Source organism: Aethalodelphis obliquidens, unplaced genomic scaffold (genome assembly GCF_003676395.1).
Source record: "Aethalodelphis obliquidens isolate GAN/ISIS:26980383/991018 unplaced genomic scaffold, ASM367639v1 scaffold26, whole genome shotgun sequence".
Lineage (NCBI taxonomy): Eukaryota > Metazoa > Chordata > Mammalia > Artiodactyla > Delphinidae > Aethalodelphis > Aethalodelphis obliquidens.
In genome coordinates this window covers 12,969,508-12,981,989 of record NW_020837970.1, presented here as the reverse complement: position 1 = coordinate 12,981,989, position 12,482 = coordinate 12,969,508, and the positions used below count along the sequence as shown (strand labels likewise).

Below are 12,482 nucleotides of genomic sequence, written 5' to 3'. Positions count from 1 at the left end.
TTTGTATTTCTGCAGTGTCACTTGTTACTTCTCCTTTTTCATTTCTAATTCTATTGATTTGAGTCTTCTCCCTGTTTTTCTTGATGAGTCTGGCTAATGGTTTATCAATTTTGTTTATCTTCTCAAAGAACCAGCTTTTAGTTTTATTGATCTTTGCTATTGTTTCCTTCATTTCTTTTTCATTTATTTCTGATCTGATTTTTATGATTTCTTTCCTTCTGCTAACTTTGGGGTTTTTTTGTTCTTCTTTCTCTAATTGCTTTAGGTGCAAGTTTAGGTTGTTTATTCGAGATATTTCCTGTTTCTTAAGGTAGGATTGTATTGCTATAAACTTCCCTCTTAGAACTGCTTTTGCTGCATCCCATAGATTTTGGGTCATCGTGTCTCCATTTTCATTTGTTTCTAGGTATTTTTTTGATTTCCTCTTTGATTTCTTCAGTGATCACTTCTTTATTAAGTCTTGTATTGTTTAGCCTCCATGTGTTTGTATTTTTTACAGATATTTTCCTGTAATTGATATCTAGTCTCATAGCGTTGTGGTCGGAAAAGATACTTGATATGATTTCAGTTTTCTTAAATTTGCCAAGGCTTGATTTGTGACCCAACTTATGATCTATCCTGGAGAATGTTCCATGAGCACTTGAGAAAATGTGTATTCTGTTGTTTTTGGATGGAATGTCCTATAAATATCAAGTCCATCTTGTTTAATGTATCATTTAATGCTTGTGTTTCCTTATTCATTTTCATTTTGGATGATCTGTCCATTGGTGAAAATGGGGTGTTAAAGTCCCCTACTATGAATGTGTTACTGTCGATTTCCCCTTTTATGGCTGTTAGTGTTTGCCTTATGTATTGAGGTGCTCCTATGCTGGGTGCATAAATATTTACAACTATTATATCTTCTTCTTGGATCGATCCCTTGATCATTATGTAGTGCCCTTCTTTGTCTCTTCTAATAGTCTTTATTTTAAAGTCTATTTTGTCTGATATGAGACTTGCTACTCCAGCTTTCTTTTGTTTCCATTTGCATGAAATATCTTTTTCCATCCTCTTACTTTCAGTCTGTTTGTGTCTCTAGGTCTAAAGTGGGTCTCTTGTAGACAGCAAACATATGGGTCTTGTTTTTGTATCTATTCAGCCAATCTGTGTCTTTTGGTGGAAGCATTTAGTCCATTTACATTTAAGGTAAGTATCGATATGTATGTTCCTATTCCCATTTTCTTAATTGTTTTGGGTTCGTTGTTGTAGGTCTTTTCCTTCCCTTGTGTTTCTTGCCTAGAGAAGTTCCTTTAGCAGTTGTTGTAGAGCTGGTTTGGTGGTGCTGAACCCTCTCAGCTTTTGCTTGTCTGTAAAGGTTTTAATTTCTCCATCAAATCTGAATGAGATCCTTGCTGGGTAGAGTAATCTTGGTTGCAGGTTTTTCTCCTTCATCGCTTTAAATATGTCCTGCCCTTCCCTTCTGGCTTGCAGAGTTTCTGCTGAAAGATCAGCTGTTAACCTTATGGGGATTCCCTTGTGTGTTATTTTTCCCTTGCTGCTTTTAATATGTTTTCTTTGTATTCAGTTTTTGACAGTTTGATTAATATGTGTCTTGGCGTGTTTCTCCTTGGATTTATCCTGTATTGGACTCTCTGTGCTTCCTGGACTTGATTAACTATTTCCTTTCCCATATAAGGGACGTTTTCAACTATAATCTCTTCAAATATTTTCTCAGTCCCTTTCTTTTTCTCTTCTTCTTCTGGAACCCCTATAATTCGAATGTTGGTGAGTTTAATGTTGTCCCAGAGGTCTCTGAGACTGTCCTCAGTTCTTTTCATTCTTTTTTCTTTATTCTGCTCTGCAGTAGTTATTTCCACTATATTATCTTCCAGGTCACTTATCCGTTCTTCTGCCTCAGTTATTCTGCTATTGATCCCACCTAGAGTATTTTTCATTTCATTTATTGTGTTGTTCATCATTGTTTGTTTCATCTTTAGTTCTTCTAGGTCCTTGTTAAATGTTTCTTGCATTTTGTCTATTCTATTTCCAAGATTTTGGATCATCTTTACTATCATTATTCTGAATTCTTTTTCAGGTAGACTGCCTATTTCCTCTTCATTTGTTAGGTCTGGTGGGTTTTTATCTTGCTCCTTCACCTGCGGTGTGTTTTTGTTTCTTCTCATTTTTCTTATCTTACTGTGTTTGGGGTCTTCTTTTTGCAGGCTGCTGGTTCGTAATTCTCGTTGTTTTTGGTGTCTGTCCCCAGTGGCTAAGGTTGGTTCAGTGGGTTGTGTAGGCTTCCCGGTGGAGGGTACTAGTGCCTGTGTTCTGGTGGATGAGGCTGGATCTTGTCTTTCTGGTGGGCAGGTCCACGTCTGGTGGTGTGTTTTGGGGGTTTCTGTGGACTTATTATGATTTTAGGCAGGCTCTCTGCTAATGGGTGGGGTTGTGTTCCTGTTTTGCTAGTTGTTTGGCATAGGGTATCCAGCACTGTAGCTTGCTGGTCGTTGAGTGAAGCTGGGTGCTGGTGTTGAGATGGAGATCTCTGAGAGATTTTCGCCATTTGATATTATGTGGAGCTGGGAGGCCTCTTGTGGATCAGTGTCCTGAAGTTGGTTCTCCCACCTCAGAGGCACAGCACTGACTCCTGGCTGCAGCACCAAGAGCCTTTCGTCCACCCAGCTGCTTGTGTTGGAGGGTCTCCAGCCTGAGAGGCTTGTCTGCTTACCCGCCGGGGCGGGCGGGGCTGGGAGTTGAGGCTCAGGCTTCAGTCGGAGCACTGGGAGAGGACTGGGAGAGGACTGGCGTTGGCAGCGTGAACACCGGAAGAGGAATCTTAATAGCATAAAAGACAAAAACAAGCAACCAGCAACAGTTATAACTAACGTCTGGTTCTAGGCATTTTGCATGAATTAGCTCTAAGGCCACAGCCATTTTATAGATGAGGAAACTGAGGACAAAACAGGCGGCTCAAGGACACGCAGCTAATAAATGGCAGTATAGGGACCTGGGCTTTTAGATGATGCTAGAATGCCAAAGAATAAAACTCAGCCAGGGCACCACTGAATTAAGGTAAGTGGCTATGGGCCAGCTTGGCAGGTTGGCTGGGGGTGACAAACCCCTTGGTACCCATCCCAGAGCTCTGTGTGAGCCTCCCCAGGACCCCTCATTGGGAAGAAGGGGGACCTGCAGGCCCCAGACCAGGAGAGCATTTGACCCTTCATGTCCTTCCATCCTATCAGCCCTGCAGGTGAAATGCTTCTTTTTTTAAAAAAATTGACAATTCATGTCTCAGAGCCAGATGTGACCACAGCAATTAAAAGCCAACTCTAGATGTGCCCACTGGCTGTTTTGTCTCTTCCCAGCCATGGAAGGGATGCAGGGCTGGTAATGATAAAGGAATGAATGATACATATCTTATGAATGGTTTTAGAACTTCCCTTGGTGACTCCCTGACACAGACACACGTGCTCCCACCCACCCCCATCCCCACATGCTCTGTGATCTTGGCCGTGGCAGAATCACTCATGCTAAGTGTGTCACTTTGGAATTGGCACCTGGGCCCTTTTGGATGTAGGTCATTTTATTTCCAAGCAGAATCAAATGACAGCCTCATCTGAGGCTCCAGCCAAGAATGCTAATGGAGGGCTCATCAGTATGCCTTGGAGCACTGGGGAAACGGGGTTTGTGGAAAGCTCCAGAAGCCATGTTCTGTAGAATTCTGGGAGGCTACCACCTCCTTTCCCAAGCCTTCTTTTGTCCTACCTGGGTATCAGCCTAGCTGGCCAGGGAGCATGGAAGTTGTCTTTATTTATCTTGACCTTTTCATGTAAGTAATTTTTATAGTTCCATTAACTAGTAAGATCATTTGCAAGCCACCAGGCAAAATATATCACCACGAACACCTCAGGGACTTGTGGTTCATCTTGAGTGGAATGCTGATAGGATTGAGGATTGATTCAGAGCGCTCACCACGAGCAAGGGACAGCAGACTGGATGCCTTGGTCAGGGACTGACCAGTGTTGGCTCAGCAGTTCGTTTGCAGAGGGGACCCCAAGTCTGACCTAGACCCTTTGGCTCAATGCCAAGATCCCCATACCGGGTCCTGGGCTGCTTTAAACCACTCCAGCCCAGGACTGATGCTCTGGCCTTGCATCTGTACCTCAGAACACATTTGTTCCCATGCCGTGCTCTGTGCCGGCATTTGTGGAATGGAATCTTCTCAAATTTGGCTTGAATCAGTGAGCCAAAAAGTCAAGCCCCAGACTCCCAGAGCTGGAAGGAACATTGCAACCATGTCATTCAACCCCTTCATTTTGCAGACAGACAAACTGAGACCCAGAGGGAGGGAGGGGACTTGGTAAGTTGGTGACAGATCTGGCGCTGGTACTTACTTATCTCAACCTGTGGTCCAGGTGGTGGTGGAGCTCGTGGTTAAGAGCAGGCCTTTTAGCATCACACAGATGTGGGTTCAAACCTTATCTTGGCCTCTGGGTCAGCTAGGGTCCTGGTGAGAAACAGATGGCATGTTAACTGAGGAGGGTTTAATAAAACAATTATTTATAAAGGCTTGAGAAGGGTTAATGGAAACTGCAAGAGATGGTGCAACATTTAGGGCTAGCAGCCGCGGAGAGCCACTTCATCCCTGAGCTGGAAGAAGCCCCCCAGGACCGTGAGCTGTAGGGGAGAGGACCACCACCACCACCAACCCATGGCCCAGCCTTGCCTCCTGCCCAGCCTCCCAGCTCCTGCTATTTCCCGTGCCCTGAACTCATCCAGAAGCCAGAGGGCAAGGAGGCCCATTAATGCAGTCCATGGAGGTCCACTCTTAGGGCACAGAGAAGGTTGGGGAGTGATCTGAAGGGACAGATGCAGACTCTCCAGCCCATACATTCTCAAGGGGTAAAATGATTCTCAGTCTGTTTATGTATAAAGCACAGATATACATACACAGATATGCAGCATATCTGTGGTATTAGAATTTCATGGGAGGGGATGAGTAAGAAAGAATTGTCCTCGATGGCTCCTGGGAAGTGGGGTGTGGGGCGTGATCATGAAAGCAGAGTAACGTGCATCTAGCATGGTCTCTTGTTCGCAAGGGGAATTTGTACAGGTTGCTTAGCCCTTTCTGTGGTTTAGGTTCCCAACTGTACATGGAGCAGTAATGATACCTGCCTCAAGGATCCAATGGAACAATGGATAGTCAGTGCCCAGCAAAGAGGAAGGACTTATATGTGGCCTCTTTCACTCACCACAGCTACTAGTGTCCATCCGTGCAAGACCATCATTGTAACCCAAGGGGTCGTTAAGTTCACTTGACCCCTCAGGAGGAAACAGAGGACCGAAATAAAGGGCCAAGTGGGCATTTGTGGCTGCTGAAGGTTATGCTTTCCAGCCTCTTGCTCCTTCAGGTGGACCCAGAGGAACATTTGAGAAAGGAGGCCGGGCATCATTGGGTGTCTGCTAAGCACATTTTGGACTTTGTTTTACCATCTGGTTATATCAGGGAGTGAGTGAATGATGGAAGTATAGAAGGGCGGAAGGGACCTTAAAAGTCCCACAGTCCAGGGACTTCCCTGGTGGTCCAGTGGTTGAGAATCCGCCTTCCATACAGGGGACGTGGGTTCGATCCCTGGTTGGGGAACTAAGATCCCACATGCCGCGGGGCAACTAAGCCCGCGCACTCTAGAGCGCACAACCTGCTGCAGAGATCCCGCGTGCCGCAACTAAGACCTGATGCAGCCAAAAAAAAAAAAAAAGTCCCACAGTCCAATTTTCCACCAAATCAGGAACCCTCTAGTCCAGGAGGGCCCCCTCCCCCGATAAGGAATCAGATAGTAAATAGTTTAGGCTTTGCTGACCATCCGTCTCTGTGGTGAGGACTCAGCTCTGCCCTTGCAGTGCAAAAGCAGCCTTGGACAGTATGTAAATGAGTGGGCACAGCTGTGCGCCAACAAGACTTCATTTATAGAAATAGGCAACAGCGAGATTTGGCCCGAGAGTCGTCGTTTGCCTGCTAACCCCTGCCTTCCAGCATCTGTAGATCCTCTAGGCTCTGCTGGAGTGTTCCCAGGGGTGGGTTGCTCCCTACCTATAGGAAGAGCCCCCTGAACTGCTGAACCGTTCAAGTGGTAGAAAGTCTTGCCTTGAGTTAGGCTGAAATCTGCCCCTGTGTCACGTGTGCTTCTGAATCCCTATTCTGTCTGGGACAGAGTGGCTCCACTTCTCTCTGGCAGCCTTTCAGCCTGTCAGCTGACTTTGACCTGCCTCCCACCCAATACTTCCTTCTCCAGGCTCACCTTCCCCCCACACCAAGTCCCACCCTTCACGTGACCCTCACAGGTCATGTGTCCACACCCTCTGCATCCTGATCCTTCTCCCCCCACTTGTCAGTGTCCCTTGCAAAGCACAGGTACTCAGAACGGCCACCAATAGCCACCTATGGAGTATCTGTAAGGCATGGCTCACGGGGAGATACAGGGATGTTTAAGACTCTGGGTTTACCCTCAAGGAGCTCACAGTCTCTTGGGGAGACCGGATAAGCCCATACTAAGTGGGGAAGTGGCAGGGCCAGTGAGGAGGAACCTCGTGTGGGTAGGGAGGTTCTGGTGGGAAAATATTTCACCTTCCATAAATGTTCAGACTGGGGTGGCTGCAGCCCTCCGAGCTTCTTGGTGGAGCTGGTGATAGAGGCTGTGCCTGGCCTTGCTGACCCAGGTGACCCGGGGCTGGTGAGCGCAGGAGAAGCATTTCTAGCTGCTGTGACATGGTGGAGACAGAGCGTCAAGGGGGTGGCAGCAGTAGAAGGAACCTTCAAGGGTGATGTGCTCTAATGCTCTTATTTTATAGATGAGAGAGTGGGGAAGCCACCTGCCCACACTCATGTGTCAGGTAGCCCAGAGCCTGAACTCACACTGGGTCTCCGGGCTCTTAACCCAGTGCCTTTTCCAAAGAAATGGAGGACAGAAACCACGGGTCCCTGTGAGGTCAAGAGTAGAGGTTTACCAGGCCATAGGAAGGGGACGGGGCTTGGGGGCCAGGAAGTGGGACTAGAGCACTGGCAGCTGTCCAGGCCTTTCCTGGAAGAGGTGGGCGGATGCCAGCTCCCAGTGATTCTTAGCTGAGTGGGACTTTAGGCCTCATCTGGTCTCCTCTGAGTTCCAGGTGAAGTTGCAGGGCCTGGAGAGGAAAGTGAGCTGCTTGATATCATTGAGATGGATGCTGATAGATGCAAAGCCAGATCTCCTCACACCCATGGCTGGGCTCGTTCTACACGCCCACCACCGTCCCTCGAGATGGCCCATCACCCTGGTCCCACAGGCCCAGAAGTAACCTGAGCCAAGGGGCAGGGTTTAGAGGTTTGGCGACTTCCCTGTGACTGAGCTCTGAAGCCAAAGGCAACCACGCCCTCCCCACACGTGCTTTGGTGCTCTCCTCCTCGGGACCCAGAAACACTGAGTACCTACTGTACACCGGGCAGCATAAGGGCTTTAAAAGGCCAAATAGTAGTGAACTCTGTCCCCCAGGGGCTGGAGATCCGCAAAAGAGAGACAAGTGCTGACATAGGTAACTCCCTCAAGGTAGGCTGCGATGGCCTAGGACAGGGATTGAGGTAGCATGTGTGAAAGCCCCGAGGCCTGGCACATAGTGGGTGCTCAGAACCTGGTAGCGCACAGGAAGCGGTGATAACTGGTAACTGCTGTCAGCTGCCTTAGACATCTGTCCAGACCCCATGGCGTGTGTGCATGTGTGTGTGTGTGTGCGAGAGAAAGAGACAGAGAGGGAGAAGTAATAATAGCAGCTCCTGCTTGTGGAGCACTTACTGTGGGCCAAGCACTCAACGTGTATTACTTCATTAAGTCTTTGCAGCAGCCCATGACATAGGTTCTATTATTGTCCCCACTTTACAGGTGAAGAAATGGAGGCATAGAAGGTTAAATCATTTGTTTATTGTCCTATAATTGTAACTGAAAATGGCAGATAGGGAGTTTAAATATAGGTCATCACCTTCTCTACCATGCTGGCCATTCCACCAGGGGTGGAGATGGGGCTGCTCTCCAGCACACCACCCCCCAACTAAGTCCCTACAACCCTCTCCATGTGTCTATGACTTCAGTGGAGGGCAGAAGTGAGAGAGACGGCCTGTGTGTGGAGGAAAAGGAGGCTCAGGCATAGCCAGGACCCTGCCTCGGGTCTGAGGACACTCTACCAATAACAATAGCAAGACTCAGTACTGACTGTACCCCAGGCTCCGCTCTAAGTACTTTGTCAACTCATTGAATCCTCACACACAGCCCGAGGCCCATCCTGTCGCCATCCCCCATTGAACAGATGGGGACTGACACAGAGAGGGAGGTAACTTGCCTGAAGTCTGGAGCTGCTAAGTGGCATCGCTGGATCCAGCCCCGGCTCCCCGAGTGCTGTCTGTGCTCTTAACCGCTGTGCTGTGCTGCTTCTCGCTAAATGTGCCTCTAGCGCCTGGGAGGTTAGAAGCAAGACTGAGGCAGGACGGTGGCTGGGGGAAGCTGACCGGGCGGAGGCCAAGGGAAGAGGGAGGGTGGAGCTTGCTCAGAGCCCCTGAATGCACCTCCCTTGCAGGTAGGGAGAGGGTGCAGGACATAGGCCAGGAGTTAGGTCTCTAGGGGCAGAGGACCGGAGTACCGGGTGGTCTTCGTCTTTTCTCCCTTGATCTTCTCCAAGCCCCTGCCCAGCCCCAGCCTGCAGGGCACCCACGCCTGCAGAGGACGTGTTGACACAGCTCCTCTGATTTGAGTCTTCTGGGCAGGGGAGGACGTCCAGCCAGGGCGAGGCATGAAGGCCCCGTGTCTTGGGCTCCTCTCAACTCCCTCGGCCTTCAGAGGCCTCTGTCTCCAGGATCTTCCTCCTGCAGCTCCCTCCTCTCTGGCCAGAGGCCACAGGCTGTTCACAGGATCCCAAACACGCAGGCCTTAGTTCCTCCATGTATAAAATGAAGCAGTTGGACGTGATTTTCTGTTAGGTGCCTTCCAGACCTGACATGCGGCAGCTTCCCAGTCCTCTGCCTGCCCTTGCCGCCCCCAGCAGAACACCCAGGGATCAAGGTGCTGCTCTCTGCAGTCAGAAAGCAGCTGGAGGTGTCTGGGCTCACGCTGACGGAAGGGTCTGCTGGAAGGCGGACCGGCCCAGCTGTGGAGCATACTGGGACCTCAGCCTAAGGGAAGGGGGAGCAGCTGAGGTCAGGGCTGGGCTGGGAAGCCAGGGGAAGGGTACCTAGTGTCCAGTGTACCCTGGGGACATTGGCCCATTTGAGCTTGTTTAGAAAGTCTAATGGGAGCAGGGGAAGCCAGGCAGCAGGGATGACCAGGAGGGCGTCTTGCTAGCAACTGGGTGAGCAGCTCATTGTGGCTCTAAGTGGAGGTGGTCACTGAGGTCAGGGTCCAGCCTGGTTCCCCAGTAAGAAGTAGGTTAGCTAGTAGGCCCCAGCTGCTCCCCAAAGCTCCAAGCGAGGGGCTGTCAAAGTCTTGAGCACAAACCAGAACTCTGCCCAAAAGCCACTTGTACAAATGAGAATGACTCAAGGGCCAGGGCTCCCCGCAGACATACCACATCCCAGGCTTGCAGAGGATGGGCTGTCTGCAGACCACTAACCAGTGGGGCGTCTGAAAGGGCTCTTCGGGGCCTACCTCTCCAGGAGCCCTAGGCAAAGCTAAGGCCGCAGCTTCAGGGTCAGTGTCTGTGTTTGGGAGGGGCCAAAGGTCCCCACACCCACCATAAAATGAACTCTGTTGTCTACCCTGACAGCGCCCTCTCGCTGGGCATTCGGCCAAGCAGTGGACATGGAAGCAGGGTGGGTGCTCGGAAGTCAGTGGCAGCTCCTCCAAGCTCACCATTGGGGGCCACCTGTCCCCCCAGCGCAGGCCAGTTCCAGGCAGAGAGAAGGTCTCTAGTTGCTTGTCAGAAAAAAAGCGCTTCATCTAGATCCCTTCTGAGCAATTGACAGGGTTGATGGTAGCTGCTGATCTCCCAAGCTTACAAAATTGGCAGGGGTGGCAAAGGGGGTTTCTGTAATCCCTCACTGATGGATTAGACGGTGGGACAGATCTCTCAGGAGCAATGGATGACCTTGAGAAAATGTGGATGTCAAAGGGAGAGAGAAATAATCTCCCTTCCTCAAAGTGCTGCCAGTAAGCCTTCTCAGCACTGGGGTAGTTGATGGAAACTTTGCTGCCATTGCCTCCCAGCTCAGGAGGCTGTAGCATTTGACTGCGTGATAAGAAATTGCCCGGCGCTTTCTAATTACAATTATCGTCGTCGTGGCTGTCTCTCTTAATTACTTTCTTATAATTAGCTGTTGCTTTTTCCTCAGCATTTGTGTACTTTGCAGATTTGCTGACATTTGAGAGCCCCAAAATAGGGACATTTGGGAAGGAGGGCAGAAAGGTGGGGAAAACGTGAGAGGAATGGATTCTTCTCAGGAAACCTGATAAATTTGGGGGCCTTTGCAGAAAGAAATTGGGGAAGCCAAAAGATGGGTCATTTTCTGAGCCGATGGGGAAAGAGAGCAGGAGTGAGGATGTAGGGAGTGGGCTTTGTGGAACGTCTCCAAGTGTTCAACCTTGGAGGAAGTACTCTTGAAAAGCCACCAAGGCTGCCATTTCGCGGGCTTGGGTTTCATTTTAGGAAACAAGCCTGGGATGAAGCACACCCTTGTTGAATCCTTTTCAGAGTTAATTAAATAACTCGGGTCAGGGCTTCCCTGGTGGCGCAGTGGTTGAGAGTCCGCCTGCCGATGCAGGGGACACGGGTTCGTGCCCCGGTCCGGGAGAATCCCACATGCCGCGGAGCGGCTGGGCCCATGAGCCATGGCCGCTGAGCCTGCGCGTCCGGAGCCTGTGCTCCGCAACGGGAGAGGCCATAACAGTGAGAGGCCCGCGTACCGCAAATGAATGAATGAATGAATGACTAACTCGGGTCAAGAGCAGCTTGATTTTCCCCCAAACCAGTGATGCGTTCTGAGCATCCCTGGGCCCCAGGGAGTCTTTACAAAGTGGATTGTGCTCCTTGACCAGATGGTTGGTTTTCACTCTCTGTTCCTGTTCTTCTTCCCCTTCTTCTGATCCCCTGCAGCCCTGTGTACAGAGGAGTGTGTGCACGGCCGCTGCGTTTCCCCGGACACCTGCCACTGTGAGCCCGGCTGGGGAGGGCCCGACTGCTCCAGCGGTGAGTCTAGGGTCTTTGGGAGTTGAGCGGGGCCATGGCTCTGGCTGGGGAGGGGAGGGGCCGTGCCGTGTGGATGCTGAGTTCTTTGTCCTGGGCTTGGGCTACCTAGTGAGTGTGGGCAGCGGGGAGGAAGCGTACCTACCGGATGGTACTCGGGGTGGAGGGCTCTAGGGGCATGAGGGTCATGGTTTGTGGCGGCCTGGAGGGGCATTGCATGTCGTGTGTATGGGGAATTGTGGGGTCATCTGTACGACTCTGGCTTTTGATGAAACAGCTCTGGATAAGGTCTTTGAGGCTTGAAGTGAAATTGAGATGCCACCTAGGGGCACAGACCCAGGAGGTCACTGTGGTCAAGGCCTGGTCTTCAGCTTTGCCGGTGCAAAGGCTCAGTGGGTGCTCACAGAGGCTCAGGGGACTTATTTATGAGACTGATGGGTACTGGGATGCCTCTGTGTCCCCAAAGGTAGGAGAATGGGATGCTTGTAAGGCTGACCGCTGTGTTCTTACATCTCTCTGGGTAGACTGTTCACATTCCCTGGGGAAGGCTCTCTGGTGAGCACGAGTGAGGCAGATGTTCTTGGGACGGACAGAGTGACTCATAGCAGCACAGGCATCATCTCTCCTGTGGGGCTGGCCGCCGAGTGGGCAGGGTACACCGGCAGCTCCTCGGGGAATTCTCTGCCAGGAGCCCAGCTGAAGGCAAATCCTTCTCCTTTGGCTCATTTCCCTTAAAAGCTCACAGATGAGCCTCTTTCCAGTGGCACGTTTTGCAGTCAATGGTTGGTTAATGTCATGGTCTTATTAGGTTTCCAAGGAGATCTTGATTGATGTTAAAGCCCAATTTTCTTCCCGCTTTGAGCTGGGATAGTATCTTTTTGTGTGTGACTTGAGTAGGTAACATAGCTGAGCTGATCCAGTAGGGGTCTAACCCCCATCATTGACCCATCTTTGGGAGTCACCTCCCTGTTCCCTGTCCCATAGTGACTGCAGTGGTCGTAACAACATGGAGAAGGAATGGTGGGTCCACATTGGCCCAGTGTGGTGATCTTGCCCTTTTCCAGTCTCTGCTGGGGTGGAAACGTCTAGTTATGGTCCTTTTTTTCCAAAGGCCTTGACTGGACCCTCTTTGTCTACCCAGTACATGGGAATACACCAGCCAAAGCAAGCTATTGGATGTGGTTTTGTTTGGGCCTGGGTGGTTACCTGGCTTGGGGAGGCCAGGATCTGTTTGGGGTGCTCCAGAGACTCTCTCCGATGTGTTGGGACCTCCAGTGACTGTGGTAGCCTCCTCCTTCCACTTGTTT

At 50.2% G+C, this 12,482-nt stretch overlaps 1 protein-coding gene across 4 annotated transcripts in view; it reads left to right on the top strand.

The window, feature by feature from the left end:
• MEGF11 (multiple EGF like domains 11) overlaps positions 1–12,482 on the top strand; it is a 235,756-nt gene that overhangs the window by 42,073 nt on the left and 181,201 nt on the right. For all 4 annotated transcript variants that reach the window (XM_027123370.1, XM_027123371.1, XM_027123369.1 and 1 more), the window contains exon 4: positions 11,086–11,178. In XM_027123370.1, coding sequence (XP_026979171.1) covers positions 11,086–11,178 — 93 coding nt within the window. The remainder of the gene's footprint in view (positions 1–11,085; positions 11,179–12,482) is intronic.